The sequence below is a fragment of the Nicotiana attenuata genome, chromosome 10 (genome assembly GCF_001879085.1).
Source record: "Nicotiana attenuata strain UT chromosome 10, NIATTr2, whole genome shotgun sequence".
Taxonomy (NCBI): domain Eukaryota; kingdom Viridiplantae; phylum Streptophyta; class Magnoliopsida; order Solanales; family Solanaceae; genus Nicotiana; species Nicotiana attenuata.
This window is the reverse complement of record NC_031998.1, coordinates 39,073,294-39,088,813: the sequence shown is the minus strand read 5'-3', so window position 1 is coordinate 39,088,813 and position 15,520 is coordinate 39,073,294. Positions and strand designations below refer to the sequence as shown.

The window sequence follows — 15,520 nt, the reverse complement described above, 5'->3', positions numbered from 1 at the left end:
TAGCTTGTATCGATAAAGATTTGTGATCCTTAAGTAAGTGTCTGGTTAAACCTCCCGTCCCGCCACTTTTTGTGTGTGCAAATTGTTGCTTACATTTTTCACATATAGCACGATGATTGACTTTATCATGTTTAAAAATTTCCTATACAAGTGATTTTGGGACGTTCAACCTTAGGCTTACCCCTTACAGGGGGTACAGGGGGTAAAGCTCCAGTACTTGCCCCAAATATTGCTCCAAATACTTGACGAATTAATTTGAAGCTTGAAAGTTGCTCCAAAAATTTGCCGAATTACTTGAAAGTTATCACTTGATAGTTGATAGTAACAAAATTGAGAGAATAATATAGGTAGAATGTAAGAGATTTGAGAGGGGATGATCGATTTTTTGTGGGAAAAAATGAAGAAGGATGGTGGGTATTTATAATAGAAAATAGGGCCAAAGTGTAATTTCATAAACTTAGGAGCTATATTAAAAGTTTGGGGGAGGGGTAGGGGGTGTTCTTGGGGGGGGGGGGGGAGGCCATTTTTGACCGTTTTTTGCCGTTGGGAACGCCTATTTTTGCAATTGAAGCCATTGCCCAATGGCTAAAATTCAAAAAAAAAAAAATTCGCGGGACAGGCGGGACGAAACGGTCGTCCCGTCCCATCCGGTGTCTTTAACATTGGCCAATCCCGTTTAAAATAAAGTGGGCCGGGACGGGACGGGCCCATTGGACAGCCATAGCCTAGAGGAGGAAGAGCAAAAAGTATTTTGTATTCTGAAAAATGAAACCCCACCACCTTTTGTTTTAGAAGAATTATGTACTAGACCTTAAAGGGGCGAATTTCACTAGAAATATCTAATTTTAATATGGTGAAGATATATATATGTCATATACATCTTTTGTAGCCAAAAAAAAAAAAAAAAGGAATTCCATAAGAATGCAGATGAATTGGATGACTTCTGGTTTTAATGTGCCTTTTTGTCATGTGCCATTCAAGATCATGTAGATTCTATTTCAGTTCGCAAAGCAGGAAAGGATACTACTACTACTACTACAATATTGCCTCAATTCCAAACAAGTTAGGGTCGGCTATATGAATCCCCACTGACCATGTTTTCACCCGGCAAGAATGTCGGCTCAAAACCTGAGATGGTATTTTGGGATGATCTGCAGAAATATCCGCAATCCAGTAAAGGGAGCTATGAGCCTATGACTTCTCAGTAGAAAAACAACATAAAATAAAATGAAGCCTGCATTGTTTCTGTATGTTTTACTTCAATACTATAAGAAAAGGAAATACATAAAGCTGGTAGAACTTCAAATGAAATCTTTATTCCTCCTATTACATGTTGGTGTAGCAGTGTAGCTACTGATTTGGGTTCTGAATTAGGTTATTTCAGCCCATTTGTTTTGGAGCTTACAAATGCTGTCTCAACACCAAAAGAGGAAATAACAAATCTTGAAAAATCCAGAAAGAGAGTACATGAAGAATGATACTCTTTTACATTAGTATACAATTGATATACGTGAAATAAGCTGTTCAAATTTACAAATATCACTTGACTGATGACCCAAAGCCTTCTCTCTTTGAATTATTTTACAACATGGAGCAAAAGGAAAGGAAATTTTTCCAAGTTGGAATGTAGCTAGACTTTTCTAATGGTCAGTCAGATGATGTTGCTTGATCATAGGTTTTTGTAAAAGATGGTTGTTCTTGAAACCTTCACAATAGCATTCTCGAACCTAAATTGTCAGCCCCTAAATAGAGACCAAAGAGACTGAGGAAATCAACATGCCTGTACTGTTGAATGGTTTTACAGAAATCAGGAGTTCAATTTTGTCAAGATCTGCAAAAGCCTGTGTAAAGTATGATCAGCAATTCACACAATCCTTAGCATAAGCCTAATGGAGTTTGCTGACCATTATAGAGAATGAATCACTTGCTCATTGAAAGTCAGACACCATCCTCTTCCATATCTGATCGAAGAAATTTCCATGGTCCATCTCTTGTTTGTAACCTGCTATTCACAAGTACTTGTCAAAAATTTCTTGCTGAAAGGTAACACTATAGAAAAGAAAAGGCTATGACATGAACATAGCGATTTAGACCATTCTCCATTTAATGGTGACTTAGAGGCATAACCACTTGGCCAGTAACTAGGCCATATGAGAGTTCTTAAAGCTAATTGTACTAAAGAGATTAATAATGATCATTGGAGAGATTCATAACCTGCATTACCAAAAATAGATTTTGTTCACCTTGCTGCAAGTGGCATATTATGACTCAAACACTCAAGGACAAAAATCAAATAAACCAAGCAAAAGCCATTGCTTTTTTCCTAGAAATATACAGAAATCTAAGGCTTTGATTCAACCTACAACTTTCAAACAATGAATTTTTTTTTTTTTGAAAAGGTAACATGTTTGTATTAATATAAAAGGTGGCATACACTAAACCAGTGTATCCATCCATAATTACAAGAGGGAGTACAGAAGAGATTCTTGTTCTATTCTAGTCTAGTTCTCTGTTGAATCTCATAAAAAGTCTAAAACTTCAAAAATACTTTCACATTCTTCTAAATACTCCTGTTTACACCAAAAAAAATAGAGCACTAGACAGCTCATCTTCAGCTTTTGTATAGGACTATGGCTGTCTTCAAAACATCTTTGATTCCTTTCCTTCCAAATTGTCCACCATATACAAGCAGGGACAATCTTCCATCTCTCTTTCTGACTGGATTGTTCACCATCTCTTTTCCAGCTAGCTAGAACTTCCCGAATTCTTCCAGGCATGACCCATCGAATCCCCCTCAGGTTGATGAATATCTTCCATAGTTGGTCAGTGACTCTGCAGTGCAGAAAAAAAATGGTTAACTGTCTCCTCATGTTCTTCACATAAATAACATCTGGATCCCAACTGATATCCTCTCTTGATGAGGTTATCTTGTGTCAGGATTGCCTCTCTTGCTAAAAGCCAAGTAAAACATGCAACTTTGTATGAGATGTTAACTTTCCATATCAACTTCCAAGGCCAACAACCAATTTGGTTGTTAGAATGGTTGTACTCCTTATAAGCTGATCTAACAGAGAATCTGCCTTCTCTACCCCCTTGCCAGATCACACGATCCTCAATATTGGAAGTTCCTTTGAATTGTACTAGAGTGTTATAGAAAGCTATCAATCTCTGAATTTCCCAATCGTTTAGTAGTCTTCTATAAGTGAGGTTCCACCCTTGGCCTGTCCACACCTCTGCAACAGATGATCCTTGTTGTTGATTCAAATTGAAAATATCCGGAAAAAGTTGCTTCAGTGTTCTTTGCCCAAGCCATATATCTTCCCAAAAAGATGTTTTCATTCCATTTCCAACTTTGAGGCTGGATTTGTTACTGAGTTTAGGCCAAAAATTTCTTATCGACCTCCACAAACTTACCCCATAGGGACTATTTACAGGTTTAGTTGTCCAATTTCCTTCCATCCCATACCTTGCCTTGATTACATTCTTCCACAAAGATTGCTCTGTTGTGGCAAACCTCCATAGCCACTTCATCATCAAACTTTGGTTCTGGATTTTCAGATTCCTGATCCCCATTCCCCCTTCCTTCTTGCTGGCTGTAAGGATATTCCATCTGACCAGATGGATTTTGTTCTTTTCACTGCTGCCTTGCCATAGGAAGTTTCTTCTCAGAACATCAAGTCTTTTCACTACACTTGCGGGCATTGGGAATAAGGACATCATGTAAGTAGGCATGGCGTCAAGAACACTGTTAATGAGGGTTAATCTTCCTCCCAGGGATAGATATTGGCTCTTCCAACTAACTAACTTCTTCTCACATTTCTCTACTACTCCATTCCATATCCCCTTTGATTTGCTTTTTGCCCCTAGTGGCATTCCAGATAAGCAGTTGGCAGCACTCCTATTCTACCTCCAAGGATTCCCACCAAGCTATGTATCTCCATTACTTCATTAACTGGATAGATGAAACTCTTATTCCAGTTAATGTGTAATCCAGATATAGCTTCAAAAAGGATGAAAACCACTCTCAGAGATAGCATTTGATCCCTACTAGCATCACAAAACACCAGTGTATCATCTGCATATTGCAGATGTGTGATTTCCAATAATTCTGATTGCCTAGATTTCACCCTGAACCCCCTAATCCTGTTGTTAGCTTTGGCAATTTTAAACAAGTTGTTTAAACCTTCCATTGCAAGAATAAATAAGAAGGGTGACATAGAGTCCCCCTGTCTCAATCCTCTTTGAGATGAGAAAAATCCAACAGGTGCACCATTAATCAGAATGGAAAATTTTACAGAGCTAATGCAGAATTTGATCCAGCTGATCCACCTTTCAGCAAAAGCCCAACTTCAGCAAAATTCCCAACAAAAACTCCCAGTTTAGGTGATCATATGCCTTTTCTATGTCCAACTTACACAGAATGCCCCGGATTTTTGCTCTTCATTCTAGCATCTACACACTCATTAGCAATGAGAATAGCATCCATTATTTGCCTGCCTTTAATAAAGGCCATCTGCTGAGTATCCACCAATTTGCACATCACTTTTTTGAGTCTCTCTGTCAGAATCTTTGAAATTATTTTATAGATGCTACCTATCAGGCTGATAGGTCTAAAATCTTTCAATTCCTTAGCTCCCACTTTCTTTGGGATTAGAGCCACAAAGGTGGCATTGAAGCTTTTTTCAAAGACTCTATTTTCTTGAAAATTCTGTACAGCAGCAATCACCTTTGGACTGATTACTTCCCAGCATTTAGTGTAGAAAGCCATAGTATAACCATCGGGGCCAGGAGCCTTGTCCCCTGCACATGCTTTGACACTCTCCCAGATTTCCTGTGGTTCAAAGGTGCTCAGTAGCATCTGGTTATCCTCTAGGCTAATGGTTGGGCATTCTCTTAAGTTACATTGTGGTCTCCACTCCTCAGTCTCAGTGTATAGGTTTTGATAGAAAGTGACTATTTCCTTCTTGATGTCTTCTGGATTCTCCACAGTTTCCCCATTAACTAGTAGCTTATCAATGTTGTTGTACCTTTTGTGAACATTTGCAGTCCTATGGAAAAACTTAGTATTTCTGTCTCCTTCTTTCAACCAAATAGCTCTAGACCTTTGCCTCCATGCTATCTCCTCCTTTCTGGCAATTTCCTCAAAATCCAACAGTAAAGTAGTTTTCTTATGAATTTCTTCCTCATTCAGGATCCTAAGCTCTTGAGTCTCCTCTAGTTCAGCAAGTTGGTTGAGGATGTTCAATTTCTGCATATCCAAGTTACCTTGTGTTGATTTGCTCCACTCTTTAAGTTTCCCCTTCAAAGCTTTCAGTTTGAAAGCAAGGACATAATCTGGCCTACCAGCACAAGAGAAAGAATTCCACCAGTTTTTAATTTTGTCCTTGAAGCCTTCAGTCAACAGCCACCAGTTCTCAAATTTGAAGTAAGATTTCACTGGCTCCCAATTTCCACATTGTAGCATCAGCGGGGAGTGGTCTGAAGTGACCCTGTGCAAGATTGACTGCTTAATATTTCGAAAGCCTTCATCCCATTTCTCAGAGACAAGGAACCTATCCAACCTAGCAGCAATGTTATGATTAACCCCTTTCCTCCAAGTGAACTTCCCTCCTAGCATCAAGTCTACTAACCCCATATCCTCAATGAATCCTGTAAATTCCTCCATCGATCTAGTGAAATTATTACAATTCTTCTTCTCGGATGGAAACCTGACTGTATTAAAGTCCCCACACACTACCCAAGGCCCAGAGAATAGACCCCTAGTAGCACCTAACTCCCAGCATACTTCTTCTTTTTCAACTCTATCATTAGGAGCATATACACTAGACAAATGCCAATCAAACTCTTGTGACTTACCAATGAACTTACATGTGATGGAATACATACCCAAGCTGCTAATCTCCCCTTCCCATACCCTACTGTCCCACATGATAAGGATACCCCCCCTAGTTCCACTTGCTTCTAACTGAGCAAATTTCACCCACCTGTATGCCCATAGTTCTCTAACTATTTCCCTTATTTCCCCTTCTATCTTGGACTCCTGAAAACAATAAACATCCGCTTTCCAGCTATGAACCATATTTTTTATCAACTCCCTCTTTCTAAATCTATTTAGACCCCTAACATTCCAAGATACAATTTTGATCATCATTCACTATCAATGGCAAGATATCCCCCCTTGCTTCTAGTACAATTACTTTTGAACTTGCTCCCAATGTCTAGGTTTCTCACTTCTTTACTTCCTTTCTTTTTTGGAGTGACTGCCTCCATTGTCATCGTTGTTGACACTATTGATTCTCGTCTCTTACCATCAATCTTCATAAATAACTGAAGTGCTTCTTCCTCGCACCCTTGAAAATCCACCCCGAACTCTTTGCTCAATCTGATGATATTTTGGTGTACCCAAATTGGTGTATCAAAATCTGGGTCGTTATCTTCTTCATTGACTAGAGAGATTAGAGGTAGAGCTTCTTCTATGGCCCAATCCCCTGTTATACTCCCCTCCCCAATCTGCATGTTGTCGAATTGCTGGTGTTTTGTCGTTGAGCGTTCCTTTTCTGCACTTATCACCATGGCCTTTTCTTTGTCAGCTTGGATCGAGAAATTCTCCTCGTCAGTTCCCTCGAAAATTCCGACTTCTGCTGCCAGCGTAAGATCGTTCCTGTCATTTTCTATTGAACATTTTTGGTCCAATAGCCATAATCTCAATTAGCAGTGGATCTTTCAAAATAGGTTCCTCAGATTGGGCTGATGGATTTGGACCTTTGTAGCAATTTTCAATTGATGGGTCTGTCGATTTTGGGCCCAAACTAATTACTTGTTTGTGGCCCAAACCTTCATTAAAAGAAGCAGTAATATTCTCACGTGCCTCTGGTACACGTGCTATTTTTTTTCAAATTTTCCCCTTCCTTCGATGTACCCACGTGATTAGGGTACTGCAGTGTCGTATTAGCCCCCTTTCCTAGAAGATTTCCCCTATTAACCAACAGACTTTGCCTTCCCCTATTACCCATCAGACCTTGCCCTCCATCGTCGACCTCCCGTGAAACTACTGTTACCATCGCCGGAACTTCACACCAGATGGGGATTTTGTACAAAAACCCATCACTTTCCACTTGTATATCTCTTGGTACCTTGCTTCCATCTCCCTTCACTTTAATTCTTGCCCATCGTAGATGATTTTTGAGTGTTGTCTCCTCCTCCGTTTCAATCCATCCCCCACATTGGTCGCCTATTACTTTGAACACTGCCTCTGACCATAGATTAACGGGAAGACCCAAAAGCCTAATCCACACCCAATCACGCTTCATCTTTTCTGACCAGCAACCAGTGGTAGGTTTCCACCAATCAAGATGCACTTTGGACTTCTTCCAATGCCACTCTCCCATAAGAATATGTTCTGCCTCCTTCCTTGAGGGGAGTTCGAATAAAAACAGTGAGTCGTTCATCTCGTGCACGTTGACACTGATGGTGGATTTCCATGTGTTACAAGCCCATCTCCTGATATCGTTCAAAGTTGGAGTCTCCTTCGTGGAAGTCATGACTCTTCCTACTATACATCTGCTCAGTACATCTTTGTCCGATAGTTCTGAACCTCCAGGAATTATAACTTTGGACCTGTTGCATTTGATTGGAGAGGATCTCGTTCCTTCTGATGTCCATCTGTTAGTTCTGACTGCTTCAGTATAGGATGACTCCAGGTGAGGGTTTCTTACAGTCTGAACATTCCTTTCTATATCTGGGACATTTATGAACCTTTGAATTTTTTTGACTCTGTCTCCCCATCCTGCATTTAATGAAATTTCCGGTGTAATAATGATGGACCTGTTCTCCCCTTGTACGGCAATGAAGCTGATGTACCTACCATATTCATTGTATTTAAGATTACAATAAAATTCTGCATGGTTGTCTTTCATATTCCATCTCCTTATTGCCCTGTTGTGTTCCTTTGATGCCACATTAAATACCTCTGTCACCCATTTCATGACTTTAAGACTAACATATGCTGTCCTCTTCAGCTTCCTACTCCGTTCCACCCATTCGAACCATATTTCAGACCTAGAGCTACTTTTTGTGATGTCAAATGATTTAAATCCTGCGTTATAATAAATCGTATCGCTGCCCATAATAACGTGTGAATTAACGGAGATCAGATTAGATGGATTCTGGAAAATGTAAGAAAGAAAGGTGGTGAATTCCGGTGGGAGATCACACCGGAAAAGGTTATTCTACAGTCCTAGGAAGTAGGAGAGAGAATGTCTCGGGAAATGTGTCTGGGAGCATAGTGAAACAAATATAGGTTTCAAATAATGAATAATACAGTTAAAATGGTAAAACAAAGGCTTTTTACTATTCATTACAGCATTAAGCAACTGACTAAGACTATGCCACTTCATTAACCAAATAAAAAAACTAAAACAGCATTTACGATAAAATGCATCTTAGTTCAATTTGTAAAATTACCAAAATTCTCTCTAAGGTTGACGAAAGAGATAGACAGAGAGATTTACCTCAAAAATCCAGCTATAACACGCAAAGTCATGAAGAGAAAAAGTCCTGCCCAGACTCCAGGAAGACCAAATGAAGGCGCAGCCATAAGTAAGAAGATTGAGGAGACTAGTCCAATCAGAAACTGTTTGACAAATATAGGAAGCTGAATCAGAAGGAGAGAACGTAATCTAACGATATTTATCTTGTCGGTCATAATGTAGGACACTCCAAATCCACCATCTTTTTCCCCCCAATTGGTCCTTGGATCACATTCAATTAGATACACCAATTCAAGAATATTCAAGCAGCATCTCATTGATTGGCTAAAAGCCAGCCAACTCAAATTGAAATGTCCAGCCAACTCAAATTGAAATGTATGTTCTAGGCTTTACTTTATTCATTAGTAGCAAAGACCCTAGAACATGTAGCAACCAACTTTGGGAGTTGGGACAATAATTCATTACTATGCATAATCAGCTTCCAGGACAACTTATTGCTTGATCCTTTTTTTAACTCTTCTCTAGACGTTTCCTTCCAGGCGTCTTCATACATAGTGTTACTGAAAAATCAAAAGCCTAACCAGAAATACAAATATCATGTAAAGATTTCTTTTGTTCAACATTCTGATCACCTCATTGAACCATATAGACTGCTAAATTTTTTCCTTTTCATTTGCCGCTGGCGCTAATAGTTATTCAATTAAGGAAAAACTAAGTATATATCTAAACATTTAGTAGGTCCTCCAGTGTAAAAGTTTACATTCTTGCTTCTCACTTTGTTTCTACTCTGGCTCTATTTCTGGTTTCGCAGGTCAGAATACTATTTTCTGAAAAAAGAAGCAGAAATGTGCAATAATGTTTACCATAGAATATGCAGCAAATTCAAAGTCTGAAACACCATAATAGAGCCCATCAAGAACGAAGGCAATGGCATTTATTGGCTGAGATCCAGCAACAAACTGTCCAATAAATCATATTAATAAGAAAAGAATGAGTAGCTTATCATTCAAATATCAAGTTAATCTAGATAATGAAACCTGACAACTTTCTACAAGGTTAGAAATGACAGCTGTGTAATTACTTCTAAATGACCAAAACTATTTCATGATAAAGAAATTACCTAGCTGGTGCAAAGCAGGAATTGTAGTCTAACATAAATATATGTCAACTTTGGGGAACATGCTACAGTTTTGGGGTTCAAAATCCACCGGAAAAATGCTGAAAAATCTGGATAAGACTTTCATACCAGAGTACCATATCTGGCAATTTCCAGGACTTCAGAATCTGAGCTGAATAAGCCGGAGAGCGCTTCAAAACCAACGAACAAGCTAAAACCTAAGGTGACTCCTGTCAATGCACCAATCTGACATAATTCACATAAAGAGTAAAAGATGTAGTAAGTCCATATTCTGTTCTTAATGTTTTCTCTTAAAAGCTGAGTCAGTAATCACAGTTGAGAAATAATAAAGAGAACTGGAGACTGGAGTAGGAACCCAAGTTACCTGTAGAACTTTATAAACCACTTCTCGTGCTTGGCCATAATTACCTTGAGAAACTCCACTGGCAAGGAGAGCCTAAAAATCAACAGAATAAGAATGCAATCAAGAAAACAACGAAAGATTAAACTCCTATTTCGTAACTAAAGATTGCAGGCAATAATTCCATGGAGATTTTCTAAATATGACCTCGTTGGGAACTTCAGTTAAAGAAAAGCCTGCGACTTCATAGGTAAGTGATAACCAAAAAAAAAAAAAAAAGGAATTAAAAGAAGAGATTCAAGAGATGTAGTTCCATCTGTTACAGGGAAGCACAATTGAGGTCCTAATCACTATAAAATTGAATAGTATTTGGCTTTCACTGATGCAAAAATGGAGCTGCTGAGAACTTCTCTGAAAACTATTCAATAAAGCGATAAATAATGGAAAAGAAAAGAAAGAGTTTAGTCAAAGTATGCTCACCTGCCCAGCAAGTGCCAAGGCATCAGTTAGCAAAGATACAGCTAGCCAAACTTGAACACAGATCTGATGACCAGCCATAGGAATGGGGCCCTCTCGTGCTGCCATTGCTGTTGATAGCGTAGTGGTAATTAGAAGTGCTAAAGTCCTCCCTATTAGAAGGGAACCTGGAAAAGATAAGAACAAGCTTAACCTAAGATAGGTTTGATCTTTTATTTTGAATAAGCTAAAGCATTTCCAAGTATTCTGATAAAGTCCACAAGAGAAACTCTTAATTATCTTTCCACGAGGTTTAGACATGCGAAATTCTGCAGTCGCTCAAAGACCAAATGTTACTTTATATGTTTAGTACATGGAGTCCTTTTTCTTGAAACAGATCTAAAGAATCTATAAAAGTTGTTAGTTTCATTAAAGGGCAAGAGATTATGTTTATGCTGTATCAATTTAAAAATGCTATTGATTAAATGATATGGTTCACTAAGATTTATAAATGTGCTCATGATCAGAACAGATTCGTATATGATCTTTCATAGAGACATTGGACAATTCACTTGAATTCATGCTACATATGTATTATGTTCATATCCACCCCCCTTTTCTGTAAGCATCTAAGATAGTGGAATACATCTCAAGCAGTACAGTGACATATCCACTACAACAGGGATAAGTTTTGTTTGTTAAGTATCCTATTTGCAACATAAGGTGCTCTATCCAAATACTGATTTTCCATGCCTAAAAAGAATATATGCTCAACAAACGCAAAAGTAAAGTGGACTAGGAATTAACCAAAGGTTTCTATATCATATATATCCAGAGAGAGCATTAGTTTTTTCTTAAATTAATTCGCTGTATCTTCATCATTTTCCCATTACTCAATCTTCAAATTTGAATGAAATCATATTGACATCTTCAATCATTTTCTCATTTGAAGTATTCATCTTCAACTGTGCATGGATTTATCTACAGATATACCGATTTCAAGTTTCACTAGCTGCTCCTATAGGAGATTCAGTTGGACATACTTGAATATCGTGTCAAACGCATTATCCACACTAAATGGAGCCTTTTCATCATAAGTTTCTTTGTTAACTACAAAAGGTAGCCTGATTCAGGTGTTGTTTTAACAGTTTCCAAGAAAGTACCAGATTTAAGATACTGAGCAAATCTTCCCACGTCAATGTCTGGAGCAATAAGAAGCACTTTTTCATTTAACTTCCACATAAGGATAAAAGCAGTCAAGTATCTGGTAAAAATGTAGATCAAATAAAAAATAAGATAGAGACAATGGTCAGGAAGTTATATCATGTACAAAGTAAAGGTTTACCGCATCACCAACATACTCAGATATCACAGCAGCAGTTGCTGCCCCACTAATACCAAAACCAAAGGGAAATATCAAAATTGGAGACAATAATGCATTTAGCAAGTTACCGGCTCCTGAAAATCCAGAACTGTTTCTTTGTCAGATATGGAAGTAGAAGAACAAAGGAAAGATTATACTTAAATATTTGGGCCATAACAAAAGAAGAGCCATATTTAGCAGACCATACTGAAGGGGGGGGGGGGGGGCATGCTCAAGTGAAGACAATAATTTGTTAATGTAAAAGCCATACTCTAGCACATCCCACAAGGTAGTAGCATTCCCAAGAGTTGTTTTCTATAGTAACTAAGCTAAACAAGTCTTTGATAAAACTTGGATCTTATCCCTACTTCATCAAGATGTATAAAATCAAATTTAGTCAACATGTAAAGTAGTGCCTACTCACCTATATTGTTGGAACGTTACTTATGTATGAAAGCTTACTATATATTGAGGTTTAATAACAACATTTAGCTCAACTAAAAGTGGGGTCCATATAAACAAAATATGTCCATCTCAACTTTCTCAATGAGCAGTCAATATCCAACAGAAGTGAACAGCTTGAAATGGTTATCTATCCAACAATCCATAAATAATATTTATGAAACATGAATATTAGACACAAGATGTCAGGACAGATTGCACTTGGCCTTTGTTTTATGTAGATTAGAGAAGTATTTGGAAATCTTTGATACTTGCCCACAGCATATAAAGGAGTTTTTGTGTCCTTAAATCCACGAAAAGTTCCTTGAGCAGCAAGTGCTATTACGATTGGTGGAGCTCCAAAGGCCCGCATTGTGAGGAATTGCTCAGCTGGTACACGCATTGGTGAATCCTGCAACACATCAAAAATCCCAAATAGATTTACACACGGAAGATCTTCAGAAAACAACAAGATACATGGGCTATATACCATGCACAGAAAAAGGGGAAGCATAACTCCAAGTGGCTAAATAGGTTCATCACAGTGTCATTCTCCAAGATATACAACCCAAACAAAAAATGCCCTCAATAGCTTACGACTTGGGAATTGGAAGAGAAAAATTTAGTCCTCAGAGAAAATAAATTTCTTTTACAAATTAAGACATACAACAGATATACCCATGGTATTCATCAGGAAACCGGATCCAAAAGAAAGTCCAACAGTTTCTGCAATGCCAAGGCCAAGAGCAAGTAGTAAAGAAGTTGATACTGAAGGAAGTAGTATTTTGCTTTGTGAACCAGGTGGGCGACCTAGTTTAAGAAAAAAATATAATTCATATCAGGTAAATGCAGAATGTTTGATAAATTAAACATAGATGCTTTGACAAACGATCAATCACCTTTAGCAATTAATGACTGCTCTTCAGCAACAAAAGAAGTTGTGACATTGAGCAAAGGAACATTGAATAATTTCGAGATGAGATTGAAAATTGATACCGAAATACCTACTGCTGCCAATTCAACCGATCCTACAAAACACAGGCATACATAAGTAAGACAAACACGAAACACCAACCAGAATGTTGTACTTCATCATTTCAAAATGTTATCCTCTCCTACTTTATTTCAGCCATGTCGGAACAATACCTATTTTCTTAGAGTGGGACCCAATCCTCTAACTAAACTTTAGTTGCAACCCACTTATACAGTATTTAAACTAGTTATACATTTACCAAATTGTAAATAGTAAGTAAAGCACATTTTTAACTTTCATCTTAATCCTAGTAACTATTTCACATTAAATCAAACAAGTTAAGTAATGGTTCCTCCAGGGTTAATTTCATGGATGATGGCTCAATTTTCACTGTATTGCAACGAAGTCACTAAACTACTGTTTGTAACAAAAAAGCCACAGACTTTACCTAAGTATCACGAAATTTCTAAACTATTTTTTTGTTACTCAAAAGTCATTCAATTTTGCCGGAGTATTATAGAACAGTCACTAGGAGGAAACAAACAATACATTTTGCACGATACATAGGCAACATTGAGTGACTTTTTTGTTGCAAAAAGTTATTTAGTAACTTTATGTGATACTTAGACAAAGTTGAGTAGCTTTTTCGTTAAAAAAATAATTTAGTGAATTTGGTGCAATAAAGGAAAAGTTGAGTGACCATCTATGAAATTACCCCGTCTCAGCAGCTAGTTTAAATCAAACAGCTATCAGCTAGTCATAATGTTCTACTATGATCCCTTGGCAGAGGCAGGATTGGAATTGAATTTTTTATCAGCTCACTGGAGAACATAACCATAACAAAAAAAGGATACTATAAAAGTACCTAAATGTCCAACAAATGCAGTATCAACAAGTGAAGTAATGGGATCAGCAGCAAGAGCTAACGCCGCTGGCAACGCAATGGACATAATCTCCCATCCAATTCCATCAAATTTCAGAAGGGAAGTAACCGAATCCAACAATGATGACTGAATGTCTGTATCGGGTCCTGGGTCAGGATCCGGACTCTTGACCCGACTTTCTCCCGAATCGGACTTGCAATTGGAATTGGAATTATCGACTGAAGTTTCGGATAGAACAGTACGATTTTTGTCCCTAGAAGATTTGATTAGTGTAGTACGCAGTCGAGCAGAGCAATTAGTATTATTACTCTTTAATGGAAGAATAGTAGAGTAACAAAAATAATTGTAATTATAATTGTTATGGTGAAGAGACCGTGTAAATAAGGGATTATTTTGGTGGTAAAGAGCAGACGCCATTGTTGCTTATTTGGGAGAAGAAAGACGGTGAATAGAATCCGGATTTTTTTATAAATATCAGTTTGTTTTGGTTATCAACTGAATTAACGGCTGGTATGCGATTTCTACAATAAAATATCTTTTCCAACATTTTGTTAGTAGTACACTAGTACGCTACTTACACTGTACGTACACTTACGATATACAACAACAATAACTACAACAAATGGAAAAACGAATATGTACGCAGACCTTATCCTTACCCCGAGAGAATAGAAAGGTTGTTTCCTAAAGACTCTCGACTCAAAAAGACGAAAAGAGACAATATATCAGTATCATCAACCGATACCAAAGGAATAATAACAACATCATAAAGATCAGAAAATAGAGCAAAAGTAATAACCAGTAAATAGATCCGGCACTGTGAAAAACAGAAGAGTAGTGAGAACACAATATTAATCACTAGCAGTCTAAGACAAAAATCCTATTAGACTAGCCTCACATAGGTAAGAAATAGAAATAGACTCAAATACCTCCTAACCTACAATCCTAATACTCGACCTTCAAATTTTTATTTTAGGTATATTTGTTAATCCCTTCGTTTCATCTTATGTGATCTTGTTTGATTGAAAAGGGGATTCTTATTTGTGCAAATGGTACTTCGAGCTTGGAACGAGCATGAAGAGATTAACGATACTTAAGAAATTTAAAAATTGTGAGCTAAAATATATTTTGATATTCTTGTGCTTATAAAATTATATCAGTAAAGATAAAATAAAAGGTTTAAGATTAGATTATTTTTAAATATTCAAACTAAAAGGAAAATAGTATTAATATAAAATAAAGAGATTTTTATATTCCTATACACTATATGAAACTATATTACCCTTCTTACTCAAGTTTTACTATAATTACATTTTATATACCAATTACCATTTATGCACATTTTAAGGGAATTAATGATAATAATTAGTATCCTAAAATCACTCTAACGTATCTTCCACACACACCCCACGTTTCTCTCTCCACATCCCACGCCC

The 15,520-nt window shown here is 37.4% G+C and overlaps 1 protein-coding gene across 3 annotated transcripts; it reads right to left on the bottom strand.

The window, feature by feature from the left end:
* Window positions 1,282–14,567, bottom strand: LOC109233311 (protein DETOXIFICATION 44, chloroplastic). 3 transcript variants are annotated; one of them, XM_019399147.1, is made up of 13 exons: window positions 14,066–14,567; window positions 13,127–13,255; window positions 12,895–13,037; window positions 12,504–12,639; window positions 11,785–11,881; window positions 11,587–11,687; window positions 10,448–10,611; window positions 9,992–10,063; window positions 9,736–9,852; window positions 9,353–9,448; window positions 8,511–8,632; window positions 1,905–2,002; window positions 1,282–1,841 (listed from the first exon to the last, which is right to left on the bottom strand). In XM_019399147.1, the coding sequence occupies exons 1-12, from the start codon at window positions 14,499–14,501 to the stop codon at window positions 1,939–1,941; spliced, it is 1,677 nt and encodes a 558-aa protein (XP_019254692.1). In that variant the 5' UTR covers window positions 14,502–14,567; the 3' UTR covers window positions 1,282–1,841; window positions 1,905–1,938. The 3 variants fall into 3 exon arrangements, with proteins under 3 accessions (XP_019254692.1, XP_019254691.1, XP_019254690.1); XM_019399146.1 differs by having other exon boundaries at window positions 1,282–2,002; XM_019399145.1 differs by lacking the exons at window positions 1,282–1,841; window positions 1,905–2,002 and adding an exon at window positions 2,021–2,832.